This window comes from Myodes glareolus, chromosome 4, assembly GCF_982192425.1.
Source record: "Myodes glareolus chromosome 4, mMyoGla1.1, whole genome shotgun sequence".
NCBI classification, from domain to species: domain Eukaryota; kingdom Metazoa; phylum Chordata; class Mammalia; order Rodentia; family Cricetidae; genus Myodes; species Myodes glareolus.
The window spans coordinates 14491751-14510310 of record NC_142029.1 but is presented as its reverse complement, the minus strand read 5'-3'; the positions used below and the strand labels follow the sequence as shown (position 1 = coordinate 14510310).

The 18560-nt window shown below is 44.4% G+C and overlaps 1 protein-coding gene across 3 annotated transcripts in view; it reads left to right on the top strand.

The window, feature by feature from the left end:
• Positions 1 to 18560, top strand: part of Spink8 (serine peptidase inhibitor Kazal type 8 (putative)) — a 39470-nt gene extending 20910 nt beyond the window's left edge. For 2 of the 3 annotated variants that reach the window (XM_085688878.1, XM_085688876.2), the window contains exons 2-6: positions 7108 to 7187; positions 9530 to 9585; positions 11153 to 11274; positions 16031 to 16073; positions 18284 to 18560. In XM_085688878.1, the coding sequence (XP_085545004.1) occupies positions 7121 to 7187; positions 9530 to 9585; positions 11153 to 11274; positions 16031 to 16073; positions 18284 to 18316 (321 nt within the window). In that variant the 5' untranslated portion in view covers positions 7108 to 7120 and the 3' untranslated portion in view covers positions 18317 to 18560. Of the gene's footprint in view, positions 1 to 3516; positions 3717 to 7107; positions 7188 to 9529; positions 9586 to 11152; positions 11275 to 16030; positions 16074 to 18283 lie in introns of those variants that run through there. The other variant, XM_048423851.3, reaches the window with a different exon arrangement.

Here is an 18560-nt window from a genome sequence, read left to right as displayed (position 1 = left end):
TTCTGTCCCACCAGGTCTGCAGCCATTCAGTCCCACACAGAGGCTTATATTAATTATAAACTGTTTGGTCTCTTAGCTCAGACTTATTATTAACTAGCTCTTACAACTTAAACTAACCCATAATTCTTATCTGTGTTTAACCACATGGCTTTGTACCTTTTCTCAATGAGACATTCTCATCTTGCTTCCTGTGCAGACAGGCTGGTGTCTGTATCTCTCTGACTTCCCAGAATTCTCCTAGCCTGGTTGCTTTACCTATACTTCATGCCTTGCTACTGGCCAATCAGTGTTTTATTAAACCAGTATGAGTAACAAATCTTTACAGTGTACAAAAGCATTCTCCCACAGTACCAGGCTGGTAGTCCAGGCTGGCATTGAACTCAGAGATCTGCCTGCCTCTGCCTTCTAAATGCTGGGATTAAAGGCATGCGCCATCAAACTCCAGCAATTTTCCTGATTCTTGGTAGTTAGATAACAATATAATTTGCTTCATCAAAACATTAAATTTGAGTAATACTATTACATCACATAAAATTTTATTTTAAAAAATCTTTGCTGTAACATTTATGATGACATGCCCATTCTGGAACAAAGATTTCCACCAACTCTCTTTATGCCGCCTTTCTTCTGGGTTTATTTACACTGTAATAAGCTAAGCAAGTTCCTGGTTATCTCATTTACATGAAAACTGGTCAGGTAGCACTGGATAAGTTTCCTGTAACTGGAGCCCCCGGGGATGCACTGTGCTTCCTCCTTGGCCTCCACTGGGCTATTTGATTAAGTACACAGATAAAATGGAAATTGATGAGAACATGAAATGATCTAACTTGAAATTTTTTCATTATTACATTTATTTATTTTGGAAGAGGGGGTTGGATGTGTGTGCCATAGTGCACTTGAGGAGGTCAGAGAACAATCTTTGGGACTCAGTTCTCTTCTTCCACCATAGTAGACACCTCTCCTAGGTATTGAACTCAGGTTATCAGGCTTGGTGTCAAGTGTCTTTATCCACTAATTCATCTTGCTGGACTTAGGTTTTGTGTGTGTGTGTGTGTGTGTGTGTGTGTGTGTGTGTGTGTGTAAGGAGAGATTGTATGTGTTTTTGGGGGGTGGGAGACCAAATGACAACTTTGAGGATTCGGTTCTCTTTTCTGCCTTTTTGTGGATTTTGGACATTGAACTTGAGGCACCAGGCTTAAAAATACCTTCACTCTCTGAGCCATCATGATAGCCTAGGGCTCACTTTAAAAAAGGATGATGATGATTTGATGATTTGTTTGTTTGTTTTTCAAGACAGGGTTGCTCTGTGTTGCCCTGACTGTCCTGGAACTTGCTCTGTAGACCAGGCTGGCCTTGAACTCACAGAGATCCTCTTGCTTCTACCTCCTAAGTGCTGGGATTAAAGGCGTACACCACCACTGCCAGCCTATTTTTATTTTATGAGATTTGTTCACATGTCTGTGTATGTACCACATGTGTGCCAGGTGCTCACAGAGGCCAGAGGAGAGCATAAGATGCCCTGGAACTGGAGTTATGAAGGGTTGTAAGCCACCATAGGGGTGCTGGGAACTAAATTCAGGTCCTCTACAAGAGCAATGAGTGCTCTTCAAAGCTGAGTCCTCTTTTCAGCTCCCAAATCTTATACTAGGGAAGGCAGATTCCGGAATCTGGATGGCCAGCCAGCCATTCTACCTGGCAAGCTTCAGGCTAGTGAAAACATTGTCTCCAAATACAAGATGGAGGTGGGTGGGGCAGGGTGGGTGAAGGGATGGCTCAGTGATTAAGAATACTTGCTACTCTTGCAGACGGCCTGGGTTGGTACCCAGCACCCACATGGCAGCTCACATCAGGTTGTAACTCGGCTCCAGGAAATCCAGCGCCCTTTTCAGGAATCCGTGTATACTGTTGCCTGTGATGAATATACACACATGCAGGCAAAACACTCACATATGTAAAATAAAAAACTATAAATCTTTATAACTAAACAAGATGGACAGTATCTGAGGAATAACACTGAGGTATCCATTTGTACACTAGCCCATGTGTGTGCCTACCCACACACATACACACATGTGCATACACAAAGACTCTAGTAGGCAATTTTAGAAATGTTACAAGTTAATGCTTCAATAAGGAAAGCATACAAGCTCCAGGCTAGGTGGGGCTGCGTCAGACCCTCCCTCAAAATCTCCTCCTCCAAAAGATGAATATGTAGCATGAGTTCTAATAAGTCTTAATAATAAAAGACTTGAGCCAGATGTAGAGGAAAATGCTGAGAGAGCAGAGAGACAAAGGAGCCAAACCACTGCCTCCTTACCTGCTCAACTTCCCAGCCAAAAAGAGACCGAGTTCCTGTTTCCTTCCACCGTATCACTTCCTCTCTCCATCCAGTCATATCACTTCCTGTCTGTCTGTACAGACCTCCAGATCTCTATGGTTAGCTAGTGGCTGGCCCTGCCCTCTGATCTTCAGACAAACTTTATTTGTACAGACAAGATATCACATATGAATATGTTTTGACTCTGGATAAAATAACTAACTACCTATGTGTAGATGGTAATTAATATGATGTGTAATTATCTGAAGCTATCCTGAATGTAATTGTTGAGCAAGATATAATAACTCATGCCTGTAATCCCAATCGTGGAGAGGCAGAAGCAGGAGGATAAAATTTCACTTACACAGTGAGGCTTGGACTACAGAGGGAGACCTTGTCTCTGAAAACTAAAACCAGGGCCAGAGAGATGGCTCAGCAGTTGGGGTGCTTTCTGCTCTTCCAGAGGACATAAGTTCAGTTCCTCCCACCCAATTCCTACCTCACAACTACCTGTAACCCCAGCTTCAGGGGATCCAATGCCTTCTTCTGGCCTCCACAGAAATCTACATTATGTGGCAGATGCACACCTAAGGATAAAATTATCTTTTTGTTTTGTTTCTGTTTTTCCATACAGGGTTTCTTTGTGTAACCTTGGTTGTCCTAGAACTTGCTCTGTAGGCTGGCCTCTAACTCACAGAGATTCGCCTGCCTCTGCCTCTCAAATGATGGGCTTAAAGGCGTGTGCACCACCTCTACCTGGCTTAAAAGGAACTCAAAATCAATCACTCAATCAGTGTACATGGTAGTGTACAGCTATAATCTTAGTACTTAACAGGTCCAGGCAGGAAGATCAGGAGTTCAAGGTTCTCTTCAGTATTCTCGATCAGTCACAGGAGACCCTGTCTCAAAAACAAACAAACAAAAAATTAAGTATGGCCTATTTCTAAAATGATAGCAAATTTGGCAAGAGGAGTTACATTTCAAAGTGGCAGTGGACGACAATACGCTCCACCTCCAGGACGCTGAAATGTGAACTCAGGATTTTGGAAGCATGGAATTTGTCATTTGAACTGTATTTCCTTTTTTTTTTTTTTAAAGATGAAGTCTCAATATGTAATATGTAACCCTGTCTGTCTTAGAACTCACTATATAGACCAGGCTAGCCTTGAACTCACAGAGATCTGCCTACCTCTGCCTCTGCTTCCCAAGTGCTGAGACCCAGGCACGCACCACTACACCCCTGGCTTGTACTTCTTTATATTTTTGAACTTCGCAGCTCACTGTCTTCACTGCCAGGAACTGTCCTCTGCGACAACACCTGCCTCCTGCCAGTCTTGCTATTTCCTCTTCCCCTAAAAGCTCAGCCAGTTTCTCAGAGCAACCGCGGGAGTCACAGCAGGTAACGTGAACTACCAATTGGCAACTTTTTAAGAATGAAACAACTTGTTTTATTATTCATTTTTTATTCAGGGACGTCCTGGGCTGAAATTGCCCAACTTGATCATTTGTCTGGGAAGTGTGCAGGATGAAAAGAGTAGCAAAATGTACTGGATACCGAGAGTAGCGTGTGCTCTCGCCAGCTCAATAGCGCAAGTGAGCGTGTGCTACCAGCTCTCTGGTTTTCATTTTGGGAATTTCATTGGTCACTAACTATTAACTCCAGAGCAATGCATGATCAAAGTTTAAGCATGGCAGTGAGTGTCTGGGATTCTGTCCTTTTCTTTTCTTACCATCTGTTGACTTACAGGTCACACCCCAGAGGTAACTGCAACTTTAGAACAGTTCATTGAAAAACTCCTGGCACTTATTTCTTCATTTCACAAATATTATTAGTCATCTCTGGTATCTTATTAATTTTGGGTTTAAAAATCAGTTTCTTTCTTTTGTTGTTAAACAGTGAGATGTATATATGTGTGTGTGTGTGTGTGTGTGTGTGTGTATACATATATATGCATATTTATGCACACACAGATAGATAGATAGCTGTATTTAATAATGTGTAAAAGGTCGTCCTTGGGCACAGCGGCACATTCCTTACTTAGCCATAAGCGGCGTGTCTGGAAGTCTCTCCCATGTTTAGGATCCTTGTCATGCTGCCGACAGCCGGGCCTTTGCTGTGAGGCAGTTGTCTCCACAGTTCTTTTGCTCTGGGCTGGCTGTGACCTGCTCACTTTACAGCAAACAGGGACGGGAAACAGGTTTCGGTCTCCTCTTCACTGCTCCAAATGGGGCTTCGGAGCAAACACTAGGAATTTTCCTCAGAAATGGGCCCCTTAAAAATTTAACTTAGCACCCATGAAGTCTGCTGAAATCACACTACCCTTACTCCATATGTCATGGCATTGATGTACTGTTTCTAGTCCAGTCTGGGAATTCTCACTGCCGATGTGATTTCAGCCCCGCTTCTCCCTTCTGTGGGGCCTGGGGCATGGGGACCCAGTTTTTGCCGCTGTTTTGGAAGGCACTTTCTGCAGATGTGCAGCAGTGACTGTCACCTTGCTTTGCAGTGTCTGTGGCACACTGTTCCTAAGGAAGCCGCTGATCGGGAAAAATCCTGTGCTGCTTTAGAACTTCATTGTTCAAGGGTTCCCGGCAAGATATGTGTGTTTAGTGAGTGACATACGATCATCCATTTGGATGGAAGAAGGTGCCTTGTCACCCTCTGTGCCTCTCAATGCAACAAAAGTTGCTCTACTTCTGGCTGCGGTCTGAACACTAACGGCCTTCCATATTCTTTAGAATTCCTCTTGCCTAACACCACTCCATTACTCCTTTTAGCCAACCTGACACCGAAAGAGAAACCAGTGGGCTCTACTCCCCCACTAGTTTATTCATCATACGGGGCTACTGAACTATAGTTATGCAATCTTGTGGAAATATTCCTAAGAACACTGTCTTGGTCACTGTCCTATAGCTACGAAGAAACGCTACGATCAAGGCAGCTCTTATAAGACAAAGCTTTTAACTGGAACTTGTGTAAGCTCCCACGTTTACTTACGGGGCCAAGGTCACCTGACAGGGCCGCCAGGAATGAAATCAGACCAGGCTGGAGGGTCCACAGCACAACTGAGGCTGTGACGATTTTATTGAGAGCCATCAGACTTTTTGTACCTTTATTAGAAACAGAATATAATGGCGATTGCCATGATCAATGCTGTTGTAGTTGCCAGGATACTATGAAGTTTGCAAGTCATACAGGGTACACAAGATTAATGTTTAAGACCGGTTGCCCCATCAAGTTTCCATGCTTCCTTGATTTCCAAGGAAACACACAGAGAAACACAGAGTGGCCTAAACGCTTCACTGCCTGAGGGAGCACATTGGTCTCTCAGGACCTGGAAGGCACATTCTGCCCCAGGAACCACGGACTCTAACCTGAAAAACCTGTGACACATGCCTCTCAAGACAGCTAGGCCAACCCAGCTCCATGGTTCCCTGCAGGCTTGCTTATGAGTTCAGAGATGTAGGCTATTTTCATCACGGCAGGGAGTATGGGGTAACACAGGTAGACATGGTTGTAGTAGAGCTCTCTTGTCCGCTGTGCCCCCAAATAATGGCACAGAGACTTATTATTAATTATGAAAGCTCGGCCTTTAGCTGATGCTGTTCCCAACTAGCTCTTATAACTTAAATTAACCTGTTTCTATTCATCTGCATTCTGCCATGTGGCTTTTACCTCTTTTCCATTCTGTACATCTGACTTGCTGGGCATCTTGCTGGTGTCTCCCTAGATTCTAACCCTATGAGGTCCTCGCTCTATCCAGAAGTCCCACCTAACCTCTCCTACCTAGTTATTGGCCCTTTGGCTTTTTATTAAACAAATCGCAACGACATGTCTTCGCACAGTGTAAACAAACATCTCACAACACATGGTACTGGAGATGGAGCTGAGAATTCTACACTGGGCTCTGCTGGCAGCAGGAAGAGAGCAACATTGGGCCTGACTTGGGCTTTTGAACCCTCAAAGCCCACCCCAGTGACACACGTCCTCAAAAAAAAAAAAAAGCAACACCTACTCCAACAAGGCCACACCTCTTAATCTTTCTCACTCAAGTATCGCTATTCCCTGATGACTAAACATTCAAAGATATGAGCCTTTGGGACCATTCTTATTTAAACCACTGTAACAGGGCCCCAGACTTAGCAGACCCTGAGACCTTAGCACAACTGACTCCATGATGGAAGCACTGTTTAGGCTGTAAAACTCAGCGTGTAGAGAGTAGGACCTGCCAAAACTAAAGGAAAGGTCTAATCCATCAAAGCCCAAAGCTATGGGAAAGTCTCTAAAAGTACTAACCTTGTTTTTTAGCTTCTGTGGTTTGGTTTTATGCAGGGGTTAAAAATAGAGAGTTCTTGGCAAGCAATTGGTGAGGGGAGCATCCAGGGTGGTCTGCTTCTCTGACACACGGGCTGATGTCATCTGGATGACACTGGATGTCCTGGTTCTGATTCTAACGCTACCCAGTAGAATGACTTATGACTCACGTCGCTGCAGTTCCTGTTGCAGCAAGGGTGATTCTGCAGCTGCTTATTAGGATGCAGAAGGCCTCTCTCCCTGAGAACGGGGGAGACAGCAAACGGCTGCTGCTCTCTACACTCGAGGACCAGGGGACATGGAGAAGCCGCTCTCCTCCAGGATAGAGCTGATAACATTCCCTGGCGCTGTCTTTACCCCTGAGGTTGCTTCAGGCAGGGGTGTCTTCCACTGCTGAAACCACTGCAAGCCGGAGGGCAAAGCCAGACCTGCCTTCCTTGTTGCTGTCACCAAATGACTGTGCTTCCTTCCACAGGTCTTCTGTCACCATGAAGGCGACCTTCTCAACTGCCCTCCTTGTTCTAGCCATCTCAGTGTGGACTTCCTTTGCAGTTGGTGAGTTGCAAGTTCTTGCTCTGTCCACATTTCCTGCAATCGATTTAAGCTATGGAAAAATTAGAGGTGCAAGTGCCATGTAGGGCCATTCATTCGTTCGTTTGCAGTGTTGGAGACGGAACCTAGAGCCTGCGCACACTGTCTAAGCGTTGTGCCATGGAGCTATGTCCTCAGGCACCATTTAGATTTATTTGATCATTAATTCCTCGTGTTACTGATGAAGCTGAAATCCAGAGAAAGAAAGGAGTCACACAGTGTTACTAAGTACCAAAACCTGCAGTTGAATCCCAGCCTTTCAAATCCAGAGCCACTGACTTTTCCAAAATACTAGGTTATCAAGAGGACATTCAGTCCTAGGAAGCATTCATTTCCATGGTTCGTAACTGTACATATTTCAAACCAAAAAAGAACTTCAGCAGGCTCTGGAGAAGGGGATTCTGATATTCTCCTAGTTAATGATTAACCTTTCAATTTTTAAGATTTATTTATTTATTATTATACGTACTGTGTTCTGCCTGCATGTGTACATGCACACCAGAAGAGGGCACCAGATCTCATTACAGATGGTTGTGAGCTTCTATGTGGTTGCTGGGAATTGTACTCTGGACCTTTGGAAGAGCAAGCAGTGCTCTTAACTACCGAACCATCTCTCCAACCCCCGTGTTTAACCATTTTTAGGCAAAAGCGGCTTTTACAGTTAACTGTAGAGCTGACAACCCCTACTCATTCTTTTCTTATTTAAGATCCCCAGTGCCTCATTCATCTTTAGTCTCATATTTTCCATAGCTACTGTCTCTCAAACTGATCTTTCTCCCACAAGGTTCACACCTTTAAAAGCTTTGTAAAAACCTGAGTGTTAGAGAAAGGCCACTTCTTCATTCCCAGTCGCTTAGCCCTGAAATAACCACACAGAAACTGCATTATTTAAATCACTGCTTGGCTCAGCTCTAGCTTCTTATTGGCTAACTTTTACATATTAATTTAACCCATTTTTATTAATCTGTGTATCGTCACATAGCTGTGGCTTACCGGTAATGGGGTTCCATGGCTTCTCTCTGACTCTGCCTCCTTTCTCCCAGCATTCCATTTAGTTTTCCTTACCTAGCTGTGTTCCCCTATAGCTCTGTTATAGGCCCAAAGCAGTTCCTTTATTTATCAATGATAATCGCAACATACAGAGGGGAATCCCACATTACCTGAGAATGATTATTCATGTCTTAAATCTCTCCTCTCCCTCCATAGCAGTGTAATCCTATCTGGAGGGAGATGGGCACATGTCCACATAGCCTCACTTTTCACTCAGCCCTCACCTCTCAGCTACTGAACACACTACCCACATCCTACTTCATGTCCTTCTGACGACTGTTTCAATCCATGGATCCTGCAGGTAACCAGGCCTTAAGCAAGGAGACCCACAAGCAGGGCACTGTGTTTGAGCACTGCTTTCATACGTGCACTGTGTTTGAGCACTGCTTTCATACGTGCACTGTGTTTGAGCACTGCTTTCATACGTGCAGTGTGTTTGAACATTGTTTTCATACATGCACTGTGTTTGAGCACTGCTTCCATATGTGCAGTGTGTTTGAGCACTGCTTTCATGTGTGTAGTGTGTATGAGCACTGCTTTTATATGTTCACTGTGTTTGAGCACTGCTTTCATACATTCAGTGTGTTTGTGCACTGCTTTCAGAGGCCAGAAAAAGGTGTCAGGTGCTCTGGAACTGGAGTTATGGATGGTTGTGAGCCACCCTGTGGGAGCTGAGAACTGACCTTGATCTTCTGCCGGAGTAATGCAGTAATGCGGGCTTTTAACTGCTGAGCCATCTCTCCAGCCTCACAGAATATGTAATGTCTTTACTGCATAAAATGAACATATACAAATTTTAAAAAGTTTAAAAATGATGAGGGCTGGGTGGTAGTGGTGCACGCCTTTAATTCCAACATTTGGGAGGCAGAGATAGGCGGATCTCTGTGATTTCGAGGCCAGCCTAAGTCTAACAGAGCAAGTTCTGGAAACTGGCTCTAAAGCCACACAGAGAAACCCTGCCTTGAAAAACCAAAATCAATCAAACAAACAGACAAAAAAGACAAGAAATCTAAAGCTTTTGGGAAGGTATTTACCCACGAAACATGAAGGGGATGGCCAGGTCTCAACTTCACTAAGAGGCCGGAGCGCCTGACTCTCTTCATTCCTGTAGAGGCCAGCCTGCGCTAAAGGGGAACCCTGGGCTCGGATGATGGGACGGGATGCCCTTGAATGACAGGCAGAGCCTCCATCACCTAGCCTTTTCCCTGAGGACACAGACCGGGCAATAACTCGCCATGTGTGCTTTTGTCTTCCAGATTTCCCTCTCCCTATGGGCACTCGCGTGACTGATGAGATCTTCCAGGAGACAAAGGTGAGCTCCACTTCCCAGGTTCCCAAGAATAGGAATGGAGAGTCAGTTTCCCTCCCAGGGACCTGGGAGTGGGGAGCAGGAGGAACTTGCCTGGGAACACCATGATCGTAATAAGAGAGTCCCAGAGTATGTGCAGCTCATTTGGTTGTCCCTGGGGGCTCTTCCTACACATTACTACCATCTGCAAGCCTCCTGTAATAACTACCACTAAATGCATGAGGAAGTCATGGTTCAAATCCAGGTTGGTTCCAGTCAGGTGGTGGTGGTGCACGCCTTTGATCCCAGTACCTGGGAGACAGAGGCAGGTGGATCTCTGAGTTCAAGGCCAGTCTGCTCTACAGAGCAGTCCTGGATAGCCAAGGCTACACAGACAAATCCTATCTCGAAAAACAAAACCAGAATTCAGGTTGGTCCCACGCGGCTGTGGACATCCTTTCCATGGTGATATCCAGGACATGTATATATCACCCTCACTCCAAACCCCGTGATGCCTTCTTTGTCAACTCTATATCTTAACCTTGTTGTGACAAGTTTGAGCACACTGCCGTTTAAGGCACAGATTGTAAGTCATTCACCAATGCTCATAAGCAATTCCAGTTCTTCCAGGCATGGTGGTACATACTATTAGTCCCAGGGCTGAGGAGGCACAACTGGGAGGATCTCTGTGAGTTTGAGGCCAGCCTAGTCTACAGAGTGAATTCCAGGACAGGCACCAAAACTTCAAAGAAACCCTGTCTCAAAACAAAACAAAAATATAATAAAATAAAATAAAATAAAGAAAAGAAAAGAAAAGAAAAGAAAAGAAAAGAAAAGAAAAGAAAAGAAGGGGGCTGGAGAGATGGCTCAGCAGTTAAGAGCACTGGCTGCTTTCCTAGAGGACCCAGGTTCAATTCCCAGCACCCACATGGCATCTCACAACTGTAACTCCAATTCTGGGGTATCTGATACCTTTATAGCAAATATACATAAAATAAAGCTAAATAAATATTTTTCTAAAAAAGGACAAAAACAACAAAAAGAAAATTAAAAGAAGAAATCTCCATTTTTAGAAATTCTTTTCCTTTTTTTCTTAAAATTTTATTTTAATTTATGTGTGTCTAAATGGATGTATGCCACCTATATATAGGTAGGTGCCCATAGGAGCCAGAAGCGAGTCTAGGATAGTCTGGAGCTGGAGTTACAGGCAGCTTTGAGCCATCTCATATGGGAGCTGGGACTCGAACTCTGTTCCTCCAGAAGAGCAGCCAGTGCTGAGTTGTCGCTCCAGCTCCAGAGACGCCTGTTTGGAAAGAGATTTCCCAGCTCTTGCTCTCTGTGCCACAGCGCTCACACTTTGTGGTCTGTAGAAGAGAGACTTCTTCCTCAGAAGGACCTGGTGGGAGGCTGGGGAATGCACACCTACTACAGTCATGCAGGTGTCAATGGCAAGGACCAGGATAAATGCGGAGAATTTGAAGCCTGTTGCCTAAACTCCAGGCCCGGTGTTCCTTACGCCATCCCTGTCCCTGTTACCTGTAACAAAGGACCTGGAGGGAGGTGATGGCAACAGTGTTGTGTCTCACTTCAGGCCTTGTGCAACAAGAACGTAAGGAAATGCTGGATGCTTTCCTACTTCAAGCCCAATGAGCCTATATGTGGCAGTGACCAAGTTACCTACGGCGGCGAGTGTCATCTCTGCTCCAGAATTCTGTAAGTCTCCATTTTATTATCCCTGCCTCTGCCATTAGATCTTCTCTCTTCCATTAGCTCCTTCCTCGGGACCCCTCATCCCCCACCCCACCCCCACTACTTGCTTCTCCATTTCTTCCCTTTCTCCTCCTGCTCCCCAAAGCTGAATGAGCTTCCATGTCAGCAATGCACGAACAGAAAGCCACAGAGGCCAGAGTGCAGTGTCTGGTGCGGACAAAGACCAAGTGAAGGGAACTCAGTAGCACAGGTGCAGCATTCACACCATGTGACCTGTGACCGTAGCCCAGTTGGCTCACCTGGCCAGAGAACAGCCTGCTGAGGAGAGAGGCCGGTGAGATGGCTCGGCAGGTAAAGGCACCAAATCTGAGACTGGAGTTTGAGCCATGGCGGAAGGACAGGTCCTCCATTCCAAAAGTTGTCCTCTGACCTCCACATTTAATACCACAGCACACACAGACCCATGCATACACACAAGCACACACACGTACATACAATCGACGAAAACAGTTCTTAAAGGAAAGGAGGAGGAAGGGAGATGGGCAAAAAAAAGAGAAAGAGGAGGAAGGGGAGGAAAACGGGGAGGAGGAGGAGGAAGTTGGGTAAGGAGTTTCCCCAGTGAATGATTTATTGGTCTTTGAATGAATATTATTCCCCAAAACAACTTTTTTTTTTAATGTTCATCCTGTCAGTGGTTTAGTTTGGGGCCAGTGACATTTAGCTTTTGGTAACACCTGTGCAAAATGCCCAACTCTTTGGTCCAAGGCACAGAAGTCTGAATTAAGGAACCTACAAACAGGAGTGGGGGAATTCTCAGACAGAAGCCGCTTTCTTGAGGCAGGAAAACCATATCTTGTGTAATATTCCCCAGTTAAGCCAATATCTTTTGTTTGTGTGTTTGTTTTTTGGGGTTATGTTTTGTTTTGAACACAAGGTTTTTGTGTAGCCCTAGCTATCCTGAACTCACTTTGTAGACCAGGCTGACCTCGAACTCTGTCTGCCTGTCTTCTGCCTCCTAAGTACTGGAACTAAAGGTGTGCGCCACCACTGCCTGGTCCCCAATATCTTAAGAGAAAAGAAGAATGGCATGAGACTGGCCAAACATTCACCCTTGTTTTAGTCTTCTTTAAGAAAAAAAAAATAATCTTGGTCAGTGTGAGAGATGCTTGGCCAACAGGAATCAGCCTTGTTTGGTGTTCTTGGTTGTATAAATAAGAAAGCTTACACTAAGAGTTCATAAAAGAGTTATGAAGCAAATCTGTATGTCAGCCTCAATGACTGGCACAGAAAACTGCCAGTTACAGAGCAGGGGTGGGGCCCACAAACCAAGAGATGATGTCATACGCAAACTCACTTCTGCTAGAGTAAACAAAAGTAGGGATTGGGGAAACGGCTCTGTGGGGAAGAGTGTTTGTGGCCCCAGCACGAACCAGAGTTCAAATGCCCACCACTAACACGAGGAAGCCAGGCTTGGCTGCTTGCCTACAACCCCAGCGCTATGGGGGCAGAGACAGGAGGACCACTGAGGCTTGTCAGCACCAGCCAGGCTCTAGGATCAGTGAGAAGCCCTATCTCAAGGGAATAAGGTAAAATAATATAGAACAGGCTATCTCCTCCTCTGGTTTCCATATGTACACACAGAAGCAGGTCCCTGTACACACACATGCGTGGACAGAACACACATCCATCACACACACACATGTCTACACAAGCACTAAATAAACAAGTAAATTCTTTTCTTGACCTGTGGATATAGCACAGTGGTAGAACTCTTCCTTGGTATAAGTGAAGCCCTGTGTTCCACACCCCAACCATTCAAAAATAGTCATGATGCACAACTGTGATCCCAGCACTGGGAAGGCAGAGGCAGGGGGATCTCTGTGAGCTAAAGGCTAGCCTGGTCTATGTAGGAAGCTCTAGTCCCACCAAAGCTACATAGTGAATCCATCTAAAACAAACAAACAAACAAACAAAATAAAAAATAAGTATAATAAAATATTTTCTCTGGTTGGTGATGGCACACACCACGAGACAGAGGCAGGTCTCTGAGTTCAAGGCCAGACTGGTCTACACAGTGAGTTCTAGAATAACCAGTGCTACACAGAGAAACTCTCTCAAAAATAATTAACTAATTAATTAAAATATTTTCTTAGCAGCTCCCCTGAGGTTGCAAATAAACTTTATAGCAATCCAATCTGCATTTACAGCAATTATAGATAAAGATGTTAAAGATCATGCATGCCTTTAGTCCTAGCTCTTAAGAGGCAAAGGTAGGTGGATCTCTGAGTTTGAGGCCAGCCTGGTCTACAAAATGAGCTACAGGACAGCTAGGGCTACACAGAGAAACCTTGTCTTAGAAAAAGAAAGGAAGGAAGGAAGGAAGGAAGGAAGGAAGGAAGGAAGGAAGGAAGGAAAGAAGGAAGGAAAAGAAGAAAGGAAGGACAGAGAAAATAGTATATATTCCCTCGTTCTTTAAGTGATCACTGCTGTACAAACTACACCTTTGCCCGTTGCACACCAGTTAACACAGGTATAACTGTGTATACCAGTTAACATGGGCAGAAGTATTGTACACCAGTTAACATAGGCATAACTATTGTATACCAGGTTAACTATTGCTATTTTCTTTTGAATCTGGAGAAAAAGGTATACAAACAAAAAATACATTTTATATCTTTTCTAGCTTTGCAAGAGCTGCCCACTACTGGTTCTCTGTTTCTTCATAGAGATTCAAGTTTGTCTGTTGAGACAGGGTCTTACTAAAATAAAGCAGTTGTAAGCTGCCCTCAGGCTTGCTGTTGCCCAGCCTAAACTTAGACTCACAGCCTCCTGGCTCAGCCTCCTGAGGGCTATTTACAAGTATGCACCACTACACTGTGTGCAAATTCAAGTTTCTGTCTAGAATCCTTTCGTTTAAAAAATGGTCACATGTTATCTATTTAGGGAAGAGAGCTTGTGCATGCCACAGTGCACACATGGAGGTGAGCAGCTTGCAGGAGCTGACTCCCTCCTTCCCACCTGTGCGTTCTGGGGATGAGCTCAGGTTGTCGCCTTGGCAGCAACCCAACAGCAACTCTCCCTGTTGAGAGAGTTTTGGTCCTCTAGGTTTTTTTTAAGCTTTTCATTTTTGAGAATTTTAAGCATAAGTACCATATTTACATCGTTCTCACCCTTCCCTCTTCCCTCTCCAACTCCTGTGTGTCCCCCTCCCCAGTCCCTCTCTGTTTCCTTAATCATTGTACGTAAATGAGAGGACCAAGCAGACGCCATAGCGGGCTGCTCAGTCTTCTATCAGAGATCAAGCCTCAGTTTCCTGAGACTGAGCAAGCAGTTTCTGAGAGAGCCACAAACAAAGGGCAATTAATCATTGGTGCCCCTGACAACAGGGACAAGGGAGACAGGATGCCCCAAGCCTGGGCCATTGAGTCAGCCCCCACAGTGGGTACCTAGGTCAGCCAGCCCCCACAGCAGCTCAAGGACAAAGCCCAAGACTCATCCAGCCCTGACCAGTCCCTGACTAGCCCTTGCCAATTAGAACACACTAATATGATCGCCACTTGCTTGAGCCAATCATATCTAAAGTGACCTTACTGCCCTAGGACCTCCCCTTGGCTGTGCTTAAAAGGAGACTTGTGAGCTCCTCTCCGGGTCTTCGCCATCTTGTCTTTGTGTGGGATGGCAGGCCCCAGCATGCTGGAATAAAAACGCCCTTGCTGATCGCATACGAGGATGGTGGTTTTATAGGACTTCTCCAGGACCCTTAGGATATGCGCGCACGCGCGCGCACACACACACACACACACTCACACCCTACTGACTTCATTTATGTTTGCTTATGTTTACTTCTGTTTAGGGCTGACCACTTGGGGTGGGATAACCTAAGAAGGGCTTCTTCCTGAAGAAAACCAATCCCCATCCTTGCAGAAGACACTGGCAGTAACTCATCATCTAGGGGTGGGGCCTTGTGAGATGGCCCCACCCACGTTGCCATGGTAACTGGTGCAGACATAATGCAGGTCTTGTTTCCCAGCAATATGGTTGCCTGAACAAGACTAGTTGGGAGACTTTTGATCACAGATTTAATGATTCTACTTGAAGGTCTACTGAGCTGTTTCATTTCTTTACCAGTCAGTTTAGATAACTGTGTTTCTGTGAAATTTTGAGTGTCATCTAGGTTTCCTAATTCATTGATACATGCATTAAATGGTATTTTAAACTTTAAGATTGTTTTATTTATTTGGTTAGTTGGTTGGTTGGTTTTTCAAGACAGGGTTTCTCTCTAGCTTTGGAGTCTGGCCTGGAATGCACTCTATAGACCATGCTGACTTCGAGCTCAGATCTACCCCTGCCTCCCGAGTGCTGGGATTAAAGGTGTGTACCACCACTGCCCAGCAGATTGCTTTATTTTTAATTGTGTGTATGTGTTTGTGCACATGCACATGCATGTACACGTATACATACACACATGAGCATGATATGTGTAAATACAGGTGCCTATGGAAGCCTTGGAGCTAGAATGTAGGCTCATCCTCTTCTGACCTCCAAGGATACACAGACATACATGCAGGCAAAACACACATACACACAAAATTAAAAGATACTATATATATATGTATGTATGTATATATATATATATATTAATCCACTGTTATTAAAAAATATTTCTTGGCTTTGCCTAAGACTACCAAAAAAGAGTTGGTCATAGTTTATGGCATCTAACAGAACAAAAATAACCATTTCATAATATAATTTTTTTCAGATATGAAAGCAGAACCATAATTAAAATGCATGATGGAGAATGTGTAAGTAAAATCACTCTTTATCTTTTCATTTTTGAAAAAAGACCACAAATATTTAACAGCTCGTTGTCAAGGATTTATGAACGTGAGTTGTGTATGTGTGTGTGGTTTCTACATGAATATTTGGGTATGCACACACGTGTACATGTGGAGCCCGGAGTAGCTGCCAGGTATCTTTCTGTGTGTGACTTCTTTATTGCTCTGTTCTGTTGCCTTGAGACAGGATCCACCTGCTTCAGTTCCCCAATGCCACGCAGAGGGACACACAGTCATGTCAAGGTTTTCACTTGGTACTGGGAATTCAAACTCAAGTCCGCACATTTGTGCAGCATTTTCTCTTAGTCCCTGGGACATTTCACCAGCCACTGTTACCGGGGATCTGTAACAGTCTGTTAAGAAGACCATCAAAATGCACAAAGGGAGAAGGAGTGGTAAAATCTGTCATGCAGATTTTTAAAAATGGGGGATGGTGGCCTATGTCTTTCCTCTATTTTTCTTTGTGCTTGATGAAGAATTTACACAGACTTGGACCTATCCTTCGCCCCAACATTCTCCAGAGTGCATTGCTAAGTTGGGTCATTTCTTTATATAACTCCATTGCTGTTACAACATCTAATTAGTTCCTTAACATCTCTTTTTTTTTTTGTTTTTTGAGACAGGGTTTCTCTGTATATCTTTGGCTGTCCTGGAACTCACAGAGATCCGCCTGCCTCTGCCTTCCAAGTGCTGGGATTAAAGGCATGTGCCACCACCATGTCCGGTCTCCTTGGCATCTTCTAAAGGCATCTTCAAACGTTCCCAAGCTCTAAAAAATAACAATTAACCCATCTATAGCAAGGTCAGAACCAGCCTAGCAACTCAGAAAGATGCTGTGCATGAAGTGGGAGAATGCAAGGGAAGAGGAAGCAGGGGAGAAAGAAAGACAGCCATTCTTAGACTAAAGCAAAAGAAAGTCCAAGATCCTGTCTATAGAGATAGCCTGATACACAGAGAAACAGAAAATAAGTATATGTAACCAAGCCTGAAAACCAATGATAAACTAAAAGAAATCTAAACCTACGAGTTCGATATGAACAAACAGAAGATTCTGGTGTCTTACCCTTGAGATTAGAGACAGGTCAAACAAGTTCCCTCTGCTGTAAGACCCTGTTTCTAAAACATAAATTCAGAGACAGAAAGTGTGCACTTGGTTTTGTTCTCGGCTTAATTGTAAAACGTGCAATCTGCTCAAATGCTCTGGAATAACGGGACAAATTCAAATCGAAACAATAGTAAGATGCCAATTTCCTGGCTGCCGGAAAAGTCAGAAGGCCAGGAAGTACCCAGCTGTTGGAGACAAGATGTCAGTATTCTCACACGCTCTGGGAACAGTGAGGGCTTTATGTCACTGTGGAGGACAAATCTCACATGTTTTAGACAATGTAACAAATTATGTACATATGTATCTTATGGACCAGAATTTCCAAATCTAGAAGATGGCAAAGAAATTTTCTCATAGTTTTGCAAAGTGACTTAGAAGTCTATAGCAGTGTTTATCAAGGTGTGAAGCAGAAGAAAATGGATAAATGGATGAATGAATGAATGAATGAATGGCAGTTCCTCCCTGCACAGACTTGCACAAGTTCCCTATCCATATACAGCATACAACAGGGGGAGGGCTGGTCCTTACACCTATCTCCAGCCCTTCTTCGTGCCTACTATCACACCCTTTATTTGCTGTTATCTCCTCCCCCAGCCCTCTCACTAGACCTTTAAAGGCACAGCTCTTAGCTACATCTCACATTCAAATGAGCTGAGGTCTGGAGAGGTCATATGATCTGCCTCAAACCCTCCGGGCTTAGAACTGATAGGGCTGTGCTTTGAATGTGGGGATCCGTTTCCCATTCTATTCTTCACACAGCCCTTGGTCTATCCCCTGTGTGGCACTAAAAGGCTTCTAATCTAATGCCTCTACCTTCCATCTGCTCTGCTGGAGCAGCACCCTGAGAGGCTCCAAGTCCCCAGAATCACAGGCACCCACACCCTCTGCTCTCTTCTCTGCCCACATCTACTCAGTTATCTTTTCATCCTCAGTGAAATCAGAATGTCTCTCATCAGTCTCGGTTCAGGGGTCAGCATCCTCCTGGAGTGTGGGTGTGTACAGTTCTCAGCGCAGTAGCCTTTCTCATAATTTCACTGACTACAGTGTCGCTAAGCAGACATTTCTCTTACAGATTTACTCCGGGGAAGACATTGAACACGAATAAAAGCTACTGAATCCTCAGACAGCCAAGTGAAGCATGATGGCTGAGTCTTCTAAGACACCAGATTTGGGGGACAGGGGCTGGACTTCCTGGTACAGTATTTGCTTAGTGTGTATGAAGCCTTAGTTCAATCTCCAACGTTTGGAGGAAAAAAAGAATAGCTCATTGAGAAATGCATCCTGGTGGCAAAAAGGTACTTGGATCAAATTCATTGATTTGCTTCTTCAATAAATGATTCTCAGCATAA